Raw genomic sequence first — 25,021 nt, forward strand, 5'->3', positions numbered from 1 at the left:
TGTGATAGCAGATAATTATATCTTATTTATAGGATTAGAACATACGCTTTGAATTTTGAATTTTGAATGTGGGAACTGATAATTATTAAATTATCTTATTTATTGGGAACTGATGTTTATTGGGAACTGATGTTTATTGGTAATCGACAGTAGTATATATCCTTATATCCTCCTTTATTAAAATATTAAATATTAAATATTAAATATTTGAATTGTTATGCAAAGCAGGAAAAAAAAGAGAGAGAAGGTCAATTGTCATGATGACTTTTCTGTAATTACTGATATTATCGGTAATTACTGATCTGATTTGAAAGCAACTGTCATGATGACTTTACTAATTTTTAAAACATAATAACCGTCAGTTTGAAATTCACATTTTGCATATTTTAAATGTCCAAAGCTCAAGAAATTATCATTAATTACTGATTTGATTTGCAACAAATAGTCATCAAGAATTTTTTTTAATATAATTTTAAATTTTATGATCAAAACAATGTTGGAGGAAATCTTAACTCACTCACTGGTATGTAACGATGACGTAAAATGGTAATTTCATTGTAATTCTAGTTTTTATTTGATAATTTCAATCTATCACTAATTAACCCCATCAATAACAAAAAAGTGAGCAGTGGCTGTTTTTTTAGGAAAACCACTGATGGTCAATATCATTATATGTCAACAATAAAAAAGTGAGCAGTGGCTATTTTTCCTATCAGATGATACCCAACAGTTTTTTAAACATTGATGTTTGGACAGTTAATGGTCAACAGATTTTGAAGAAACATATGTTTCGCCTTATATATCAGTTGTCTGGACTTAAACAGAAGTTTGAGCTTAAACAGATGTTTGCCCATAAACAGAAGTTTGACCATAAACAGGTGTTTGCCCATAAAGAAATGTTTATCTGGTGGTTTAAAACCACTGTTGAATTAAAATTGTTTTTGTGGAGGTTGAAGGGGATTGAAATGACTGTTGGGTTAAAATATTGTTTTTTTTTTGGAGAAGGAACATGCTTAAAATGGTGGTTTAAAACCACTGTTCGGTTAAAACTGTTCAACCTAACATGTGTTTCCATTAACTATTGACGAAATTGCAAACAGATGTTAAAACCACTGTTTGTTATTGTACTTCTTTACAAAATTACATAGAATTCAAGAAAATGAAACAATGACTTAAAGAACTATAATTTAACACATAATCTAATCAGGCAAAGCAATCTATTATATGAGAATTCACTGATTCTTACGACATGAAACAAAACATCATTATCTGCAATAATCAGATGATCAAAATGCAGTACATGAAAACGCTTCTTCAGCTGTTGAAGAGTAGCCCTTTCCTCATATACTTAATCCTTAACTTTGGTCATAAAGAGCTCCTATAAAACAAACTTTATGCTTCTTTTAATACAAAAAAGCCAGGAAACACCATTACTCTAGTAAGATAAAATCTTGTCTTAAAACAATAGCAGATCCTTTCTTGCGTTTAGTAGGAACTACTATGGGTTCTACATCATCATCTTCTGCACAAGTCAATTATAATCATCATTTAGTCATAAGCAAAAATTATTTTACCTATAAATTTAATAATCTTTCTTTGTGTTTAATTAAACTTTATGCTTCTTTGAATACAGACCTATAATAACCCGCAGCAGAATGTATGAATTTCAAATAACTATGATTAGACTGAAATATAAACCGAGAATTAGAGTATATCACTTCAAAATTAAAAACTCAAATTTGAAAATCGGAGTAGCAAAAAACACATACTTTAAATGATGTTGGAACAATAATACTGGAAACAACCGTAGAACAATCATCATCATTATCATCTGCAACAGATCATTGACAATCATCATTTAGTCAGAACTCAGATAACAAAACTTTAATAAAAATCAAAAATAAAAACACATAGCATGATTATGGCAAACCAGATATCAACAAAAAATCAACAGATTAAACCCTAATTTCAAAAAGAATAATCGGTGAACATATTCACAGATCAATAATCAACAGATGTTGTACTCATATCATAACAATTAAGAAAAATCAACACAGATATATAAACATACAAATCAAACCTGAAGATGAAACAATCTTGTAAGAGAAACACCGCAGAACCATTAGCCGGTGCCCCATCTCTTGATCTAACTCTCGAACGAAACCCTAGCAATGGTTACATGAAAAGACCCAAAACACAAAGGATTACTATAAATAAGAGGAAATCATGAAAGTATTTCAATAAAAAAAGAAGAACAAACCTTTTGATGAAGTAATGGATGAACAAATGAAGGATGTATGCCAAAATCTAATTTACAGCGTTTGTGAAATTTGAATCGCCGGAATATAGAGAGAGAAGGAACCCTGGGCATTTGTAAAAACCTAGTTTGTAAAGAAAGAGGAGAAGTGAGAAGAGAGATTATATAAGGAAAAGGGCACTGGTACTGTTGGGCGGGAAAAGAGTACTGTAAGTGCAGTTCCTGCAGGGTAACTGTCGCTTGTCAGTTCTGGTCAACCAAAGCAGAAGTCCAAGTTAAAGTCAACAATAATGAAGAATTCAAGACCACATGAAGACCATGCACTGATCAAGGGGGAGTTTATTAGTGCACTTTGGGTGATAAGTGCATGCTTTCCAATTGTTAGGGTCTTTATTGTACATGTCTTGAAACTTAGTCCAAGTTTTATCCTTGGACAATTTGTCCAAGTTTATGTCTAGGACTTTTGTCAGGGGTTTGTGTTTAGGCAAAAGTCAGGGTTTTTGTGTAGATTATTTTGTCCGGGTTTTAGTCCCTAGTCTATATATATGTGTTGTATAGGATTAGGGCAAGGATCGATCCATCAAGAAGCTTTGTGCACCTCTCCTAACTTCTTGTTCCTCCTGGTGTGCATATCCTAGAGAGAGAGAGACTATGTGTTAGTGAGAGAAAGCTAGGTTTAGATCTTTGTGATCTAAACCAGCTTGTAGATGATGTATACTCCTTTGGTTTGTGTAATCTGTGATGACTGATTCAATAATAAAGGGTTCATCTTCTACATATTTCTATCTTGTTCATATTTTGTTCTTCATGTCTTGAATCAAGTGCAATGTTTGATGTTCGTCATCGATCCGGTGCTTTTTCAAGAACTGAGGATGCCCTAATTAAGTGACACGTAGCCCAAATAACTTTCATTTATTATATATAATAGATATTATCTTATATATTAATAATAAAACGTTATGAATAGTACTTTTATATTATTATAATAGATACATTTTTTCTTTACTTTTTAACTTGTTAATATGACTTTTAAATTTAACAACTAATTTAAGAATTTTTTTTATGTGTCAATATTCATATCCTATATATTCATATCCTATATATTAATAATAAAACGTTATGAATAGTACTTTTATATTATTATCATATATACGTTTTTTCTTTACTTTTTAACTTGTTAATATAACTTTTAAATTTAACAACTAATTTAAGATTTTTTTTATGTGTCAATATTCATTTTAGAAAAGTTATTTATATGATAATTTTGAGAATTTCCCCGGTAAAGTGCCGCCCATTGAACTCTTCACATGAGTTTTGTTGGAACATACTATGATAAACATCATGACAAAAAAAGAAGTCAAAAGATTCAACCCCTCCAAAAAAAGAAGTATTTTAGGACCATATATAGCAAATTTTAAGTCTTTTTTATCCTTTACAACTAGATAATCTTCAGCATATCTATCCTATGATCAAAAACTAAGTCTATATATAACCATGCAAATACCTTGTCTATCTTTACCCTCAAAAACTGTGTGTAAAGTTTTAAACAATGCTAAAAATGTACGGACATAGATGGTGGTGTTTCGCGGCGGTTGTGGTGGTGGCGTGTTGGTGGAAAGGTGTTGTGGGACAACAACAACCGCGGCAGGCTTCGGCCATATGGGTGATGGGAGATTCATTGGTGGATAATGGGAATAACAACTTTCTCATGTCCTTAGCTAGAGCTAATTATTATCCGTATGGCGTCGATTACTACCGCGGTCCTACGGGTAGATTTTGTAATGCAAGGACTTTCAGTGATATACTTGGTACTTTATCAACTTATTTGGTTATGTTAACTTGATATATTTGATTTGTTTTGTTGTGTTGTGTATGTGTGATTTTGTTTTTGTTTTTGTTTTTGTTTTTTTTTTTTTTTGTACTGTATAAAATGATTTTGGCTGCAGGAGATTGGCTAGGAGTAGCGGCTCCGCCACCGTTTGCCGATCCCAGGACGGCCGGAAACAGGATTCTGGGTGGTGTCAATTATGCTTCGGCTGCTGGTGGTATCCTTGATGAAAGTGGCCAACACTATGTAATCATACATTTTATGAAGTCATATTATGAACTTTTAAAAAAATCATCAAAGTGGTCTGTTTTAACAAATAACTTAGAGAAAATAGTTTTAACTTTCTTTTTACAAATACATATATTATTTGATTTTTTTTCTATAAAAAGTTGTTTTAGCCAACAAGAAGCTTTCACATATGGATCTATTGCATATGGCACGTCAAGGGATATGTGTTAGGCAATGGTTGATTGGAAAATTTTAAAAGTCAAGACTATTTAATTAAATACATCGGTCAAGATGACCATTTTGGTGATTTTCCCTTTTTTTAAATAATAATCTGATAAACTGGTTGTAGGGAGATCGTATCACCTTGAACCAGCAAGTTGTGAATTTCGAGACTACGTTAGGCCAGTTACGAACTATGATAAGTCCAGCAAACCTCACTCAATTCCTCGCGAACTCGATAGTGATCATGGTTTTTGGTAGCAACGATTACATCAACAATTACCTAATGCCAAACCTCTATGCAACGAGCCGCTTTTACAATCCCCAAGCATTTTCCAACCTCCTTCTCAATCGTTATGCTCGTCAAATTCAAGTATAATATTTCGATTGTGTTTTATGGTTTTTGTAGTGTTGTTTAACGTTAAACCTATAACTTTTACCAATGTTTTTGTATTGTGTGTATATATAGGCACTATACAGCCTAGGACTACGGAAATTCTTTCTAGCGGGAGTTGGGCCAATTGGGTGCACACCAAACCAGTTAGCCACTGGTCGAGGTGCGCCTGGGCGATGTGTGGACTCGGTGAACCAGATGGTAGGACCGTTTAACGAGGGCCTCAAAAGTCTTGTTGGTCAGTTCAATGGTGGCTCCCATCCTGGAGCCATGTTTGTATATGGAAACACATATGGTACTTTTGGTGACATTTTGAATAATCCTGCAAGATATGGTATTGACTTATTCCTAGGATTAATATCATGTAACTTTGTTGGCCGTTCAAAAAAATAATAATGATAATAATAATAAAAAATAACATGTAACTTTAACCTTGAATGGGTGGTGCAATAGTAAGCACCTAATCCCGTTAGAAGAGGTTTTATGTTTGAATCTTACTTTCGGTAATTTTCTATAATAACATTTTAGATGAAACTGCCCAACACAAATTACGATTTATTTGGTTTGTTGGTTAAAAAAAATAAATAATAAAAAACGGTAACTATGAGTTATAGAACTTATAGTGTTAGACGATCGATTACTTTAAGTATTAGATAGTTTTTTTTAAATAACGATATGTTTTTGTTTAATTACAGGGTTTAGGGTGAGAGATAGAGCATGTTGTGGGTTGGGAAGGAACCAAGGACAAATAACGTGTATCCCGAATTTAATGCCATGCGCCAATCGGAACGAATATGTGTTTTGGGATGCTTTCCACCCGACGCAAGCTGCAAATGGGGTTCTCGCTCAAAGGGCGTACAGCGGATCCACTACAGACACCTTTCCGATCAATGTTCAACAATTGGCACAACTTAAACTGTGATCGTGTTTTCGGTCATGGTTTTGATCCGTGAATCTGGTTGTTTTATTTCTGTCTTTTAAGAAGATGATGTTGGTGTGTTTTACTTGTGAAAAATATTTGTACTTTTAAACTTATAAAAGGTTGTTATGCTTCAATATGCTTGTAAAAAAGTTATGTTTCCATATATTTTTCAAGCAAAGGAGTTCCTTTGGTTAAGGACTAAACTTGCAAATAACCAAATCACATAAACCATTTGTGTAATAAATTTAAATTTTAATGAAAAAATGTATTATATCCAAAATAAAGTATACTTCGGTAAAATATTTAAAAAACTACCTTTTTATGTAACTTAGTTTTTGGTAAATTATATATATATATATATATATATATATATATATGACAAGGATAAATCGAAAACCCATGTGAGTTGAAAAAACCTTGAAAACTCAATATCTACAATTGATCTTGTGAATGGTTGGCTGAGATTTGTTGTGAGTGTAAAGGTACACCAAGGGTAATTTCGTCTTTTTGACAACTTATTTGAGTGTTGTGCTAATGGGACTTCCATCAAATGCCTACACCACAACACTTGTCGCCACCCCCCATATTAAAAAGAGAATGTCAAACTTTCTCTCTCTTCCTGTGATATCTTGAAACACACAAAAGTCTCTCTCATATTCCTCTCACATCCACATTTTATTTCGCTATCTTTCATTATCATATTAACCCTTAAAAAACATTTTATTATATATTAGAAAACGTAAGACATATGTTACATATATAAATTTTAGTTATTAAATGTATGCAATCTTTAATTTACATGATTTTATCTATAACTTCAAAAATAAATGTTACATACATCAATAATTTGTTTTTTTAGAATTGTTAAATATGTAACTAGCAAAACATATATGAATATAGGATTTGTTACATTGCTAAAACCCAGTTACATTGTGTTACATAAAATATTACAAATAACTGTAACAATGCTAAGACTCAGTTACATTGTGTTACATAAAAATATTAAACAAAATTGTAACAAAGTTACATTGTGTTACATAAAAATATTAAACAAAATTGTAACAATATTAGACATGTTACGTTGTGTTACATAAAATGTTACAAAATAATTGTAACAATGTTAAGACACGGTTACTTTGTTATACATAAAAATGTTACACAAAATTGGTACATTGCTAACACCCAACTACTACATTTATATGAACCTCCTTGACTTTTGTAACTAGGAATGATGTGTATCCCATCATCTATCCAAAATACCAATGTTACATCACTTCAAATACATATGTTAATATTAATTCAAAATAACTTCTTAACATCATATGAATACACATCTCATTATTCAACTAAAACAATTAGAAACAAAAAAACAAAAAACAAAATTTAAGCAAACTTACAACTCACTATTATCACAAAAAAAGTTAATGAAATAAAAAATAAATAAACCAGCATATACCTCGTTATCTGCGAAACGAATTCACCCAACACAACCATCAAACCATGTTTTTAATCTTCATAACCAACCCATGACAACACTTGACCTACAAATGATTCTTTTTTTAAGGGTTAAGGTCTTCCATTTTGCTCCCAAAATGTTTGCACTATATATTCTTTAGAATTTTCTGATCTCTTGACTTGCAAAATTCATAAAAAAACGACGAAGGATCTAAGATCAGTGCCACCGTATTTTATCGTTATCATTTCAATGAGTGAATCAGGGAGCAAGATGAGAGAGACATAACTGGCTGGAAACCAAACAACTTCTAGTTGATTTTGCGTCTTCTACATCGACATTATGTTATTGTTTGACGTATTCCAGATTAAAATCACCGGAGGTCACTTCAAAGTCACCAAAGTTTAGATCTGAACACCAAACGAACCCTAAGTGCACCGGCAAAACCTCCCCATATCGGCAAACGAGAGAGATCTGGTAAACCCCCGTATCGACATCTTTAGATTTGTTCCGATTTGTTTAGATCTATTTGAAGAAAAGGAATGAAGGAAAAGGATAGTGAATGAATGAGAGAGAGAGTGTGTGTAAAGAAAATCTGGTGATAAAGAAGTGAAAGAAAGAGTGAGAGAAAGATAGTATTAAATGCAAAGTTGATGTTGCAACTTCTGCCAAAGTCACCCCATAAAGTCAAATAGCTCTGTTACATTCAGTATTTGTGTAATGCAAAATTACGATACTGCCCTTAAAGCCAATGTAACACAGTTTTAAAGAGAATGTAAAACAGCCCACGTGGCTTAACCTTGTCCACACAAAAGGGTTTTCTTAGTTTTTGAACTGGGGTGGGTTTTCTTATTATAATTAGCCTACATATATATATATATATATATATATATATATATATATATATATATATATATATATATATATATATATATAGGAGAAGGATCCGTTAGGAACCACCCTTTATTGCGAGAACCGCGAGAACCAGTGTGAACACATGGCAAAATTGTAATTATGTGATATTTATTATAAAAACACGCGCCCCCCTGTTTCACAACTCTGTTCAGATACACAGTTAGGGTTTCATTCATCAGATCAGAACTTTGTATACATCAATCCACAGTTAGGGTTTCATTCATCAGATCAGAACTTTGTAGACATCGACGACGGTGGCCGACGGCGTTCATGTAACTCACCGGAGTTCATGGCGGCGGCATGCGGTCATGGTGTTTCCAGCGGCATTCACAACGACAACCCACCATTTACACCCTCTACATGGCATCCTCTGATTCATCAAGTGTCGATTCCCACACATCTGATGTTCCTCCTCATACATTCTCTGATAATCCTCCTCATATCTACATGGCATTCTCTGATTCATCAAGTGTCAAGTGTCGATTCTCACACATCTGATGTTCCTTCTCATACATTCTCTGATAATCCTCCTCATACATATGATGCTGACATTGTTGGTGACATTGTTGGTCCATCTGCTGATAATACAGTTGACAGTCACAATACATCTACAAATACAGAACATCAAGAGTTGCAGTTCATTCGATTTATGACCAAAGGTATTATGTTGACTGTAAATGATGTATATACTTTGTAAATGATATTATATTAAATGATATGCACATGTGCATTATATTTACTGTAAATGATGTTGTATTAAATTATATGCACATGTGCATTATGTTGATTGTAAATGATATTGTATTAAATTATATGCACATGTGCATTATGTTGAAAATTAGATTATGTCGTTGATGTATGGATTATGAACAAGTGCCTTATGAATGACTATCCAATTATGTACAAGATGGCAGCAAACAAAGGGGCTTGTGTGGCGGACAACTACAAAAAGAAATAGGGGAGGTGACTGTGTGGGATTGGCAATGGAAGAACAATCCGACAACCGGGGAGGCATTGGTGGAGTTTATGTAGCTTTTGGCGTTGCTGAGAGACACCAGAATGAAGACGGGTCAATATGGGTGGGGTTGGCACTCGGAAAAATAAGTCGACTTTCAATGTTAAAACCGTTAGAGAGTATTTGTGTGTCACAAGCGGGGACCCGTCGAGTGGCTTTGTAGTGACCTGGAACGGTTGGGCTACACCTAAAGCCAATATGTTAGCATGGAAAGGCGTCGAAGGCGGGTTACCGACAAAGACGGATATGGAAAAAAGGGAATTCACATCAGCAACACATTGTGCCTGGGTTGCGGATACGAGTAAGAAACTGTTGGACACATCCTCATTACGTGTTTGACTTGTACGATTACTCGGTTGAATACATCATTTATCCCTTAACCACAACAAATTACATCCTTTTTTTGTCCGATTATATTGTTTTTTGTCATCCATATATAAATAAACTTAATTTCACTTGTAACCCCTTTGTAATACAGATGGCATCCTCTGATTCATCACATCTATACCCTCCTCGTCAATCTGATAATGACATTAACAAAGTTAGGTCAACTTCGGCTTATAAAAAGACCTATTTTTTTATATCCATACTATTGAATCTATGTCTACAAAAGAAAATGTCGTTGTAGCCGAACACTCAATTTCCGCTGAATACTCAATTTCCGATGACAATACTTCAATATCGACTGCTATATCACCCACAAATCTGGACCAACAACAATTGCAATTTATACCAACAATTACAATTTATACGATAGGAGACTAAAGGTAGTATACAGAAATAGTTTTTACATGCTTGATAACTCTATGTTCCTATATCAGTGTTTATTTATCATTGTTCATTGTTTGTTTTTCTAGTTTTTACATGCTTTACTACTTTATGTTATTATATCATTGTTTATTTAACATTTGCCTGATTACTCTATGTTCCTGTATCATTGTTTATATAAATTGTTCATTTTTTTTTGTTTATCTGCTTGATCAATATAATGATCATGCACATGTGCATTATGTTGATAACACCCATACTCGTCACCGATCATGCACATGTACATTATGTTGATAACACCCATACTCGTCATCCGTAAACTGTTAACCATCATTAACATGAACATGCACATGTGCCAACAATCCATAATCATCACAAATAAACTGTTAACCATCATGATTATGCACATGTGCATCACATTACCAACACCCCATACTCATCACCAAAAAAAATTGTTAAACATTTATACATCATGTGTATACACACCATATACCATATTAATCACACCATATACCATATTAATCACAATCTTATATGTTTTTCTTTTTATTTATACAGGAACAGTTACGACTTCTACACCTAATGGCACACCATATTGGATGCCTGATGTTGATGTTGATGCTATAATGTTGATGATGATGCTGAATACATCCCTATTATAAACAATACGATTAACAGTTAGGAGAACATTGATTCCAATGATACTGATGAAGATGTTGATGATGATGCTAAAGACCCTGCATACATATATATATATATATATATATATATATATATATATATATATGTATATATATGAATCTAAGCAACCTCATAGACATTCATCTAGGCGTGTAGACATTCATCCAGACGTCATAAAACATTCAACGATTCTTGACTATCCTATATATAATGATAAACAGTTTCTAAGCATTATTCTTTTTGTTTACAATCATTTTGTACTGTCTGTATACGTATTCATAGTTTATGATTGTGATCATGTTACTTTGATATCAGTTACTTATTATACATAAGCGTATGTAATTTCATTATTGACCACCTAACATATATTACCAACATGGTTACTGTTTTGAAAAATGCACATGTGTATACATGTTTATTGTTTCACCCCACATGGTAATTGTTTCAAACAATGCACATATGCATACATGTTTAATGTTTCACTACATATTGTTATTGTTTCGACCAATGCACATGTGCATACATGAATATCTTAACTACATGTAATCCGTTTTCCTTTACATATACATCATCATATGCAATGTGGTACCCCATACGTAATAGGGTACCGCATATGTAATATGATACGCTTTATCAAACTTTGCACATGTCCAATACCTACATTTTATATGCCAAACAACCTAATACATCAAATATTAACAAACATACCTATATACCTGAAAAATCAAATAGAGTTTTAACCCATCAACCACCATATAAAACATCGTATACGTCAAACTTCTTATATCAACCGTTATCGTAAAAACCATCCACATATTACAATCAAAAGACATCAAGAAAACAAAAAAGAAATTGTCTTTATAAATTGCATATCCACAAACTACCTACGTAACATTCACATTATTTCACAACCTCACACCTTCTGATCTTCTTTCCATTTCATAACTATCTTCCAACACTCCTCCTGTTTCAACGCCTCTTCGTCCATCATTTTCCCTGGTATTTTTCATTCGTCAACCTATTAATCAAATATGTCCTTGTTGTCAATCCATGAGCAGTTTCGAATAATTTTTCCCTGCATACATTACATATATTACATCAATTATTTCATGTATGCACATGTGATGTAAACATATTACATACAATATGTACAATGTTTATGTTTTAAGGTAATAATGCACGTGTGCATATGCCGTAATACATTCATATTAACTTAATCTGACAAAATACGCATATGTGCATAACTATGCACATGTGCATTAACATGACTGACCTTATCAACAAGTTTTTTTCAATAAAAAAACTTAACCCTTACCAAATCAAATTTCGTAATACCACCAATCATATTTAAGATTAATTAGTAACAAAACTATTATGACAAACTATGCGCATATGCATAAGTTTTTTTAAAAGCAAATGTTATTCACAGAAGCCAACCTCCAAAACAGAGGCAGCCGAACCAACCACTACAGCAAAACAAAAAACAACAACTCAACACAAGAACCTAAAGACCGAAAACTAGCAGCTACCTTATATCGAAACTACACCATTTTTCCCAACTCATGGACCTATTTTTGGACCGATTCTTATACCATAAAAAACCGACGGACTTAATATTATGGATAATCTCTCCGGGTTTAACTTGAGTCTCCGAGAACCTTTTATTGTTCCTGGCTAACCATATAAACCAACTTGTCACGAACATAATGCCATGTAAATCTTCTTTCACTTCTCTATCCAGATTGCAAAACTCAGAGGCAATTACGATATCTTTAGCCGAAAATAGAATACAAGGACTCACCTCGCACCACTGACTGATGTGATAACAGATAGCCGACGCTACCCTGCACGAACAAAGAAGGTGTTCAGCTGTTTCATTGCCATCTTCACACAGACAACATTTCACGTCTTTGCCCCAACAGTTCCGATCCCGTAGTGCAGTCAGCATGGGAATACGATCTAAAACCACTCTCCAGACAAAAAAAATATTTCATTTTTTGGGACCCATTTCACAACGTGCCTGCTGCGAAATCGGAGCCGCTATACAGGAAGTTCTTGACAGTCTTGACCGAAAAATCAGAGTCATTACCTCCCAACCACTCCCAACCATCTTTGCCATCAGACAAAGTGACATTATCGAGGAGCCTGATCAACTCGTGCCATTCCAGTAATTCTTTGGCCGAGCTTGGGCTTCTCGACCAATTCCAAACCCCATTAAGTTTCTATTACCCTGATTGTACCGGTCCGCCACCAGGCATCGTTTATCTTGTTCCATTCTAAATATATCTGGGAAACGAGTTTTGTGCATAATTGACCTTATTAACCTATTCTATCAAATTATGCACATGTGCATAATTATACGCATTTTCATCAATATGACTGACCTTGTTAAACTAATATGGCTATGTGCACAACTATGCACATATGCATTAACATGACTGACCTTATCTACATGTTTGCTTCAATAAAAAACCCTAACCCTTAACAAATAGAATTTCGTATTACCACCAAACATATTTAACATTAATCAGTAACAAAATTACATAAATACCACATTACAGATCGTGATATCACAACAGTCGCCCCTAATCCCTAAAAAATTATATACATCACACCATTTTCACTAATGCATATATGAAACTAAGATTTAAGCCATATATTCACATATAAAAGATCTAAATCGACCATTAAGCGTCATGTTAACATATAAACGTGCAAGTTGACAGATTCTCGCAAACTATGCACATGTGCATGGCATAACTATGCACATGTGCATCAACATGAATGACCTTATTAACCTATGCTGACAAATTATGCACATATGCATAATTATACACATTTGCATCAACATGATTGACCTTATTAACCTAATCTGGCAAAATATACATATGTGCATAACTATGCACATGTGCATTAACACAGATGACCCACAAGTTTGCTTCAATAAAAAACCCTAACCCTTACCAAATCAAATTTCGTATTACCATCAATCATATCTAACATTAATCAGTAACAAAACTACATACAAAAAACACATAAATACCACATTACATATAGTTCTATCACAACAGTCACCCCTAATCCCTCAACAATCATATATATTACACAATTTTCACTAGTGCAGATATGAAATGATGATTTAAGCGTCATATTAACATATAAAAATCTGAATCGACGATTAAGCATCATGTTATCATATAAAACTGCAAAACAAAGAGTATAAACTTACAAATTCACAGAACGGTGTAGTGACGCTGAATAATCTTTCAATTGGACGTTTATTCTTCAGATTCTTCCTAATTGTTACAGAGTCTTCGATCATTATGCTCTTATTGCCCTAATTTTGAGCAGATGACGAATATATGATCGATTATTATGTTCTTATTGCCCTAATTTCGATTACACGACGAATACACGATGAATGGTAAGATTGAGATGGCGAATTTTGGAGATTTTGGTGTGTTGGATGTGAACTGGGATGACGAAGTTTGTAGATTTTTGGAGTGTCGGACGTGAACAGGATAAAAAAGAGGATTTAATTGCTGTTTGAAGTCCAGTAAGATGGGAAGTGATAGCTGATTTAATTTTTGTTATGTATTTACAAAATTGCCCCATGTTCACATTGGTTCTCGCGGTTCTCGCAATAAGGGTGGTTCTCGCATGAACCTTATCCTATATATATATATATATATATATATATATATATATATATATAGGGGAAGGTTCATTTGAGAAGAAAATTAAATTAAGAAGAAAAAGAACAAAGGGTACAAATGTAAAACATTAAGTAGTTTTTCTCTCAACTCATTTATTTTTATCATTGACTAATTAATTAGTCATAAACACTATCATCCTCTACACTTTTGAAATTTATCCTACACATATTGAAATTTATCCTACACAGCTCGTAATTCATACTACACACCTCGTAATTTATGCTACACTTTAAATTATATATTTTTTCTTTATTTGGAAAATATATTTTTTTTGAAAACAAGTTACAAATTTAATGTAATTAGCTATTAAAAAGGAAGACTACAAATTAGTGATCCATCTAAGTTTACCAATATACCCTTACACTAATATTAATTGCAAAAATTATATGAAGTAAAATAAATCATTTTTATTGGTTGAAATTTCTTCTTTTTTATTCTTACAAAAAATTTCTTCTTATTTGAATCCTCCACTATATATATATATATAGGCGACTGCTCAAGTGAAAACCACCTCCAGTTGTAAGAACCATGAGAACTACACCGTACGGGGCGAGTTGGACCAAAATTTTTTTTTTCATAAACGTAGATGCGTTTATTATAAACACATTTGCAAAAAAAGAAAAATGTCGTGTGTGTAGTTTTGAGCACCACAAGTTTGTGTTTACGGGTACCGTAAATTTTATTAAAATTTAACACAAACTTGTGGTGCTCAAAACTACACGCACGACGATTTTTTTTTTTACGAATGTGTTTATAATACACGCATCTACGTTTATGAAAAAAAAAATTTGGTCCAACTCGCCCCGGATCAAAAAGTTCTCATGGTTCTTACAACTGGAGGTGGTTCTCATTTTAGCGATCCCCTATATATATATATTTCATTTTAGCGGTCCCCTATATATATATATATATATATATATATATATATATATATATTTCATTTTAGCGGTCCCCTATATATATATATATATATATATATATATAGGGGACCGCTAGAATGAGAACCACCTCCAGTTGTAAGAACCATGAGAACTACACCGTACGGGGCGAGGTGGACCAAATTTTTTTTCATAAACGTAGATGCGTGTATTATAAACACATTTGTAAAAAAAAATTCAAAAAAAAAAAATATCGTGTGTGTAGTTTTGAGCACCACAAGTTTGGGTTTACGGGTACCGTAAATATTTTATTCTCACGGTTCTTACAACTAGACGTGGTTCTTATTTTAGCGGATTTCTATATATATATATATATATATATATATATATATATATATATATATATAAGGTATAGGGTATGTTTGGCAAGAGTAGTTGTTGGCTGGTAGCTGGTAGCTAGTAGCTGTAGCTTTTTAGATATATTTGGTGTTTGACAGAGTAGCTGGAGCTTTTAATAAAATGTATAAAATGACCAAAATGGACATAACTAATAATTTAAAAAGTTTTTTCATTAAAGAGTTTATTATCTTTAGAGGTTAAAAAAGTCATTTTTCCCTAAAAGTTTGTAGCTCTTTATAAACGCTACTAGTAGGAGCGTTCAACCAAAAGCTTCAAGCTTCTAACCTAAAAGCTTCAAGCCTCTTCAACCGAACAAGGTTTTTTATTGAATAGGAGTTTTTTCTTAAAACTTAAAGCTAGAAGCTCCTAAAAGCTTCTAAAAGCTCCATGCCAAACATACCCACAACAAAAATACATATATTTTATATTTTTTATTTTTTATTTTAAATATCTATTCTATATACTCTTGAAAAACAAAGTCGGTGGAAATCCCACCGGCTTTGCCTCCCCCTTCCCTATACTTTCACGATTTGCAATTTTAGTTACTTGACTTTGATACTTTCAAAGTTTCATAAAACAACAAATTTAATCCCTAAATTACTACTCCATTTTACAAATACTTTGCTTTTGACACCCTAACTTTGTGGTAGTTTCCTTTTCAGCCCCAACTTTGTTATAGTTTCCTTCTTCCCCCAAAACTTTATCAAATTTTATCTTTATCCTTTATTAGCCCTTAAGTTTACGAAATGCAATTTTTAACCACTTAACTTTTTATGAACTTTGTAAATGCCGCTTTGACCCCCTCGAGAGTTTTTGCCTTGTACGATATAAATTCGATTTACGTTACGTTTTGATCCAATCGCAATGCAACTATAGGATACATTGAGTTCAATCGGATACGTCAAAACGTGTGTTTTTATATGGTTAACACATCACATAATGCTTGGACTAATCCGTTCGATATTTGCAAAGTACTTGCGCCGCAATACACGCGGGTCTTATTACTAGTATATTCTTAAAAGAGAATGTCGGTGTCATATGTCACTAACAAAAATTGTCCATATGCTTTAAAAATTGATATCTACATCCTTTCTTTTCTAAAAGTTTATAAAATTGCATTTTCACCTCTTTGAGTTTCTAACGTTTCAAGTTTACCACATATTTTTATTCTTTAACTTATAAAAAATGACTTTCTCATATGCTTTTTTATGTATGTGTCGGTACAAATTCACATTTCGACGTAGGGATAAGCATTTGGTACTGGGTACCGATACTGAATTTCGTGTACCGAATTTTTTCGGTACCGGTACCCACTTTTTGGCATTTTCGGTACCGATACTTTTGATACAGTACCCGTAAAATACCGATTTTTACCTTCAAATACCTGTCTTGTGCCAGTACCCAGTTTTGACGTTTTTTGGTACCATACCAGTACCACACTCATTCTGATTTCAACGTAAACGGTATAAATTAACGTTTCAACGTAAAAAAAATCGAAACGACTCTGGTCAAATATGAAATGTTTTCATGCTTATTTTTATGTACGTTTTCGGTTGGTCTACGTTTTGACATATGCTTTGTTTGGAAACGAGTCATATAGTGGTTAAATGGAACCCTCACTAAACAAACCAACCCGGGTTCGATTCTGTTTCTTTTGTACGGGTTAAATTTGATTTACTTTACTATCTAATCCAGCCGCAATGCTTATATAGGTTACATTGAGTTAGATCGGATACATCAAAACACATGTTTTCCTATAGTTAACGCATCATACAACGCTTGGACTAATCAATTCAATGTTTGCAACAGGCCTATGGTGCATTGCCGGCTGATCATATTCTAGTTAATATGCCCGACAAAAGATGGGTAGGCCAACATTTTGTAGAATTTGTTTCCCATTTATTAGTAGAATTTTGTGACCAAATTTAGGAGGCTTTGGCCCAGTTAGCATACGAGCGAACGAGGTCTGTATCCAGGCCCAGGCCCAGGCCCAAGAACTGCCTGTTGCCCTGTTGTATCTGAGGCTATGACCTCTTCCATTCCAATATCCATATACATTTTCTTTGTGAAAATTCTAGCTGTTGGGTTATTTTCTCACGAGCCCAACCCATTTATTTGCTTATTTTATATTTATCTAAACTATGTTTGGGATTGCTTATTTAAGTTAAGTGCTTTTGGTCAAAAATGCTTATTAATTTATGATTTTTTTAAAAAAGGTGTTTGAATTTTGTGATGGAAAAAGTAACATGATTAAAAATATTGAATAATTGTTATTTTAAGGATGAGGTTATATTGTTAATTTTATGTTCAAAAAGTAAAAAAAGAATTATTTAAAATGGCCAGGATTTTTTGGCTTTTGAAAAACAACTTTTTACTAATATTCAAAAAGTCAAAATAAAAGGACTTATATCAAGGCCAAACGCTTTTTTAACTTATGGATTTTTAAAAAGAAAGCCAATAAGTTAATAAGTTATTTCCAAACTCAATCCTTTATATTAACTATAATACAATTAGCAAACTTCGTGAATAATGCTTCCACTCTTTGATTTTGTTTTGTCATTTTGTCTTTTTTGTGTTTTTTTTTTACTTTTATCCCTTAATATTCAACATTAACACTTATAACCCTTTAATTTAGAATTTCTAAAGACTTTGTAATTGAGTTTTACGGGTTTATATTTAGAGTTAATTGCGTCATTAGTCCCTATGGTTCATGCAAAGTAACAATGTCAGATACTAATAGTTTAAAATAACAATCGAAAGTATTAACTTTTAATTTTGGAACAAACTGAGGCATTAACACTAACAAATATTACTTTTTTTTTGTTAGATTTCCATGAAATGACGAAAACACCCTTTATAACATCAACGACTATTTATGTAGTTCTTTGATTTAATTAAATGGCCAATTTTGTTATATAGGTAGAGTATCCTGTACATTAATCCAGAAGTGTGAGAAGTGTGAGAAGTGTATTATAATACTATATATAACACCATATAAACACCGTATAACACTATGTAACACCATATAATACCATATAACACTATGTAACACTATATAACACTATATAACAAATATAACACTATATTTTGTCTGATAGCATGTCTATGATAGATGTATAGTGTTATATATTGTTATATAGTGTTATATAGTGTTACATGGTGTTATATGGTATTATATGGTGTTATATAGTGTTATACGGTGTTTATATGGTGTTATATAGTGTTATATATAGTGTTATAATACACTTCTCACACTTCTGGATTAATGTACAAGATCCTCTACCTGTATATATATATATATATATATATATATATATATATATATATATATATATATATATATATATATATATATATATATATATATATATGGAACACATGGCGCTCTATGGAGTGATCTCATTTATATTTTCCCGCCTAAATAAAATAGATATAGATAATATTTGTTAATTAATAAAATTCCAATAAAAATATATTATTTTATCTTTTTATTTTTTACCATTTTGTTTTTCATTTATATTTATCCTGTTTTTGCTTTATAAAAGGGATTACTAAAATTGAATTATAATAAATAGCATAAATAACTCATCGCTTCTACTAACGTTTTAGACTTTTAATGTAATAAAATACAAAAATAATAACCTAACAAAATCGTTTATGTTAATACTCTAACAATCTATAATATGTAATGTTTTATAATAAAGGGTTGAGTTCATTTCATAACTTTAATAAAGAGTTGAATTCATTTCAGAAATTTAAGTGATTACAAAACTTTCAGAACTTTTAAGAAATAACCAGTTTATTTGTACATTCTGTCTCTTTCTCATATTAAATATTCGATGTCACGTGTCACTTTCTAATAAACTAAAGATTTTAAAAATTATATGACATGTTATTTAAAATTAATATTTTTAAAAAACATTTAATCAACCTGTGTGATACACAGTTCCCTAATCTAGTATATATTTATATGTCAATAGAAATATAAAAGATCTAAATAATATATTTAAATTAGTAGCTTTTAAAGATCAACATAATAAATTTAAATAAAGAGCTTTTAAAGTTTTTTTTTTATATTTTAAAGTTTCTATTGTAATTTTAGACACGCACAGTGGTTGTAATTGATATATGGATAGCTAGAAAATACGTTTTTGAACAATTTTGCTGAAATTTTAAAGAAAACATATATGGTATGATTTAAATAAATCATTCAGTTTGTTTAGTCTTGATTTTTTTAAAACATTTCAAAAAATGCATTTATACATTCTATTAAAAATTACTTTTACTTATTACATTTCTAAACTATTAAAAACATTCTTAAAAATATTTATGTAGTTTAAACAATAGTAGAAATAAAACGTTTATGAAAAATATTAACAGGAAATCAAAGTACATATCTAAATTATAAAAAAGTTGTCTATTAAAAAAAAGCCTTTTTCAGTTAAAAATCTGAAAAAAAAAGCTATTCAAAATAACTGATAGAAAAAAGCTACTCCCTCCGTCCCATTAAATGTGTCTTATTTTGAATTTGCAAAGTCTTTACTTATAAACTTTTACTTTAATTATATATTTTTTGTGTTATATAAAACTTGATGAAAATTAGCCCGATAAAAACACTTGTAAAACACACTCAAATCATATAACTTTCATCAAGTATTATCTAACACAAACAAAATTATTTAAGGTCAAAGTTTATAAATAAAGACTTTGAAAATTCAAAATAGGACACTTTTAGTGGGACGGAGGGAGTACTTATTTAAATATATTTTTTAAAATAATAAAACTTTAAAATCTATTTATTTAAATATATTATGTAGATTTTTAAAGGGTTATTGGATTTAATCACCTCCAACTATTTGCGTTTGGCCGCTGACACTCTCAACTTTGACTTTGGCTCACACCACTCCCAACTTAACACATTGTTTGTCATGACACCCCGTCGTTAAATAAACACTAACTGGGTTAGAAAAATTAGCCTACGTGTCAATATAATCCAAGATGGCAAGTGTGACGTGTAATGTAAACATGTTTCACCATCTTTATAACTCCAAATACCCCCAAACAGCAAATCATATGAAACCCTAGAAATCCCTGATCACGGCGGCGTTAGTTTCCGTCTGGCTAGTTGTTTCCGGCGGAGATGACGAGCATCGGATGACCAAGACGTTGCAACTGTGTTTGTATCCTCCGCAACCACCCACCCCACCATCGTCCTCCGCAGCCACCCACGCCCACGACCATACTCCCTTGTTCAACAACCATTGGCCACCACCCACTGCGACCACCTAACCCATACCACCGTCTTCATCATCAACATTAGAAAACACACATATTAGTTGTCGATATCACCCGGATCGTTAAAAAAATCAAAAGAAAAGGAGAGTTACGAGGAGTTTACCGAAAAAAGAAAAGAACCATCGAAGGATTATCACCGCCGTCGGCAAACTTCATCATCATCATAATGAAAAAGGGAGAAGGGGGTGTTTGCCGGAGAAATGAACGGCTGGCAAACGTGTCGCTGTTCTCCGCCATCACCCTCTCCCTCTCTTCAAACTATCTATCTCTCTGCTTCACTTTCTCTCTCTTCTCTTTCTGATCTGTTCTCTGTCTCTCTGTCGTTGCGCCGCCGCCATGTGCGGCGGCTCCCTTTCTTCCGATCTGCAACGTGAAGGTGGAGGTGAAAGGTGGTTGGGGGTGTGTGGGTGTCGGAGGTTTCGTCATCGGTAACCGAGAAGGAGGTGGTTGCTAGGTTGATTGTGGCGGTGGTGAGAAAGGGGGAAGGAGATGATGTTGGCTGATGTTGGCAGTGGTGAAATGTTGGGGGAAGGAGATGATGTTGACTGATTTATACACATTTGAAAATAAAAAATTACACATCACTTCATAAAAACAGACCATGTCACCATGCCACGTTGGACAAAATGGCCACGCCAGCAAAAAGAACTAACCCAGTTAGTGTTTATTTAATGACGGGATGACACAACAACCCAAGTGTTAAGTTGGGAGTGGTATGAGCCAAAGTCAAAGTTGAGAGTGCCAGCGACCAAATGGCAATTGATGAGGGTGTTTAAATCCATTAACCCATTTTTAAAAGCTATTTATTTAAATATATTATATATATCTTTTGTATTTCTATATAACCTATTTTTTATATATCTTTTGTATTTCTATATTCATATAAAATATGTTTTTGTATTTTACACAGATGAGGTCTCTTTAATTAAATCAAAGAATTACATAAATGTTCTTGATGTTATAAAGGGTGTTTTGGTCATTTAATAGAAAATTAACAAAAAAAAAAAAAAAAACTAACATTTGTTAGTGTTAATACCTTAGCTTGTTACAAAATTAAAAGTTAATACCGTAGATTGTTATTTTAAACTATTAGTACCTTAGGTTGTTACTTTGCATAAACCACATGGACTAATTAACTCTTATATTTATGTAGTGTCCGTGTAAATTCAAGTTGATTTGCGTTTCGACGTAAATTTTTCCGAGAAATTAGTTGAGTCAAATATAATATGTTCTTGTGCTTATTATTATATACATTTTCAGTTACTTTGCGTTCTGACGTAAATTTTATTTTTTTTCCCCGGAAATGAGTCGGGTCAAACATAATACATTCTGTCGCACCTCGACTCAAAGCGGAATAAGTGACTGGGGCGTGATCCGATTGCTCATATCTTATGACAACATCATTAAAAGTTGAAATATTAAATTAATATAATAAAACTTTTTTATAAGCTTATAAGTACCTCTATTTTGCAATCTCTCCAGTCGACAGACACATAACAACCTGCAACCCGTGTATAACTGGCATCTACATGTTGATCCAAATGACCGCAACATGCATAGTCTCTGTATTAGCTCGTTTTCTAGTAGGTTAAGAGCATGGATGAAAACTTTACAAAGTAGGTTGCGAAACAAAGGAATCTCAAGGTGGTGGTTCATTCGCTTGGTGTTACATTCTTTCAAACATTTCTTTATTTGTGTATATTGTTTTAATGACAAGGTGTCCACCTTTTTTTCACCAGGGTTTCGAGACAACATTTAAGTGTAGTAAGCTGTTTTTTAAAATGCAGCATGTGCGCCTTCAGCTCTATTTGTCGTATTTTGGTAAAAGGTTAACGTTTGATTGGTTCATATAGATACAAATTTATAGCGGGATGTGTTTAACCAGTTATCCCACAAGTAATCAAAAACATCTGAAAATATAAACATATTCAAATTATGTATCTATTTAAATGAATGTATTAACTTAAAAGAAAACATACATTTACATTGTTGATTGAGAAGATGTCTGGTTGGTGAGGTTATAACCATATAACTCCTCGTTAGGAGAATCACACACTCTTTTCTACTAACGAGTAAAGTCCTCCTAATTTGGTTGAGTAAAGGAATTCTTGCAGTGTTTTACGATATTCTGTAAGATGTGGAACCTGCAAAGATTTCTGTGTGCATTAGGGTATATTTTTTTACACGCGTTTATCAATGTTTGGTCTATGTCCGTAAGAATTACATGCGGTCCATACATTCGTGCAACATAGACCTAATCCTCTCTAGGACCCAGACGTACGTTACCTCCTGCTCATTTGAAAGAAATGCATACGCATCACAAAAAGGTTTGGTTTGTCGATGTCATACCCACAACTTGCAAAAATGAAAGATTGTATGATGTGTGTAAAATGAAACATATAAATTACATCAAATGAGGCATAAAACTAACCCTTTTTAAGTACTAATGTTGGAAAAAGAGTGTTTTTGTCTTCCTTTTGTATTTTCAGGATTAAAAGAGCTCAAATTCACAAAAGAAGCAAAAAGACAGCTAAATCTAACATAAATACAAGAAAAGGAACATAAGTGGATTGCCCGACCCCTCAACAGCTTCCTCCCAAGCAAAATAGAGAAAGCAGAAGACTGAACACGCCCCGTGCTCAGCCAGCACGGGGCCGTGCCCAAGAAGCAGCAGAAAAGACAAACTTATAGAAGCTTCTATTGCCCACCACGGGGCCGTGCCCAGTGAACATGGGGGCGTGGCGAAAGTACAGCAGGCGCATTAATTGTAATTGCGAATTACAATTAATGAAGAGAGAGAGTGTCAGACAGGCACGGGGCCGTGCCCAGCCTTCTGTTCAGCCTATAAATAGGAGTGCTTGGTTTCATTGCAACTCATCCCTTGGCACACCACCTCTCTCACACTTCATCCACCACCCACCACCCACCACCATCACAACACCATCATCCACCACCAACATCCATTGTCCATCATAGAGTATGTGAGTCGTCTCGGGATCCAAGATTGATCGTAAGAGTTCTTGACAATCAAGGCCATGTTTGCCTAAGTCTCTTACATCACTTGGTGAAGACAAGTGTTTAGTATAATACTTTTTATTTTCAATCTTTTGCACTTTTTATTTGGTTTTGTATTAATGACTTTAATAACTAGTTACTTATGTTGAAGGTGATCTTTCCTTATCGTTTGTTCGTGGTGTCTTGGCATTATTTTACTGTCTATATAAAATAAAAGATTTTCACCATTCATATCTCCACGGTCTATATGGAGGTATGTTGGCTACCTGGTCGGGGGTTAAGGGAACGGTTTGGTAAGGGTCTTGCTCTTGTTCAGCGTTTAGAGGTCCTGCAAGAGACCTAGGTCAAATTTAGTAGGATCTCCTTCAAATTTAGTAGGATCTTCTTGTCTATCTGTTTTTATTTTTATTTTATTTTTCAGCATTTAGTTAGTTTTCATTTTCTTAGTTTAAAAATCTTTTCTAACTTTTTGATTTGATTAGACGTTGAGGATAAACCGGTACTAAAAGCTCTTGTGTCCTTGGATGACCTCGGTATCTTACCAACACTATACTACGTCCACGATAGGTGCACTTGCCCATATGTGTGTTTAGTGTTAGTGAATATCGTGTTTTATAAATTTAAAACTTGGCTAAAAGTGTAAGACGAGCTTAAATATACATCTAAAACATATACACACTAGCACGCATCAAGTTTTTGGCGCCGTTGCCGGGGACACAAGGATTTTAAGAAAGTTAGGAATCAACGGCCTAATCATACTTTTACTTTTCTTTTTAATTTTTTAGGATTTTCTTAGTTTTTCAGCTTCTGCAGAGCTCAGCACGGGCCGTGCCCGCTGAACACGCCCCCGTGCTCAATCATTGGAACTGCCAATCCTGTTTTAAGTCAGACAGTAAGCTGAACACGGGGCCGTGCTCACTCAACACGCCCCCGTGCCCAAGATTCACTTACTGAAAACAGAACCGTTAGATCCCAACGGTTGGTAATTTCTGACATAAACATGAGTGATAGTAATTCTTTTTACTTTCGGCACTTTTA

General features: G+C 33.1%; 1 protein-coding gene across 1 annotated transcript; it reads left to right on the forward strand.

Moving 5' to 3' along the window:
- Nucleotides 1–3,774: 3,774 nt before the first annotated feature.
- LOC110914531 (GDSL esterase/lipase At1g71250) lies at nt 3,775–6,009 on the forward strand. Its single transcript, XM_022159323.2, has 5 exons — nt 3,775–4,065; nt 4,204–4,331; nt 4,663–4,905; nt 5,002–5,260; nt 5,622–6,009. Exons 1-5 carry the CDS (start codon nt 3,807–3,809, stop codon nt 5,846–5,848), a joined length of 1,116 nt encoding a protein of 371 aa, XP_022015015.1. The 5' UTR covers nt 3,775–3,806; the 3' UTR covers nt 5,849–6,009.
- The last annotated feature ends 19,012 nt before the right edge of the window (nt 6,010–25,021 follow it).

Source organism: Helianthus annuus, chromosome 11, assembly GCF_002127325.2.
Source record: "Helianthus annuus cultivar XRQ/B chromosome 11, HanXRQr2.0-SUNRISE, whole genome shotgun sequence".
Taxonomy (NCBI): Eukaryota; Viridiplantae; Streptophyta; class Magnoliopsida; order Asterales; family Asteraceae; genus Helianthus; species Helianthus annuus.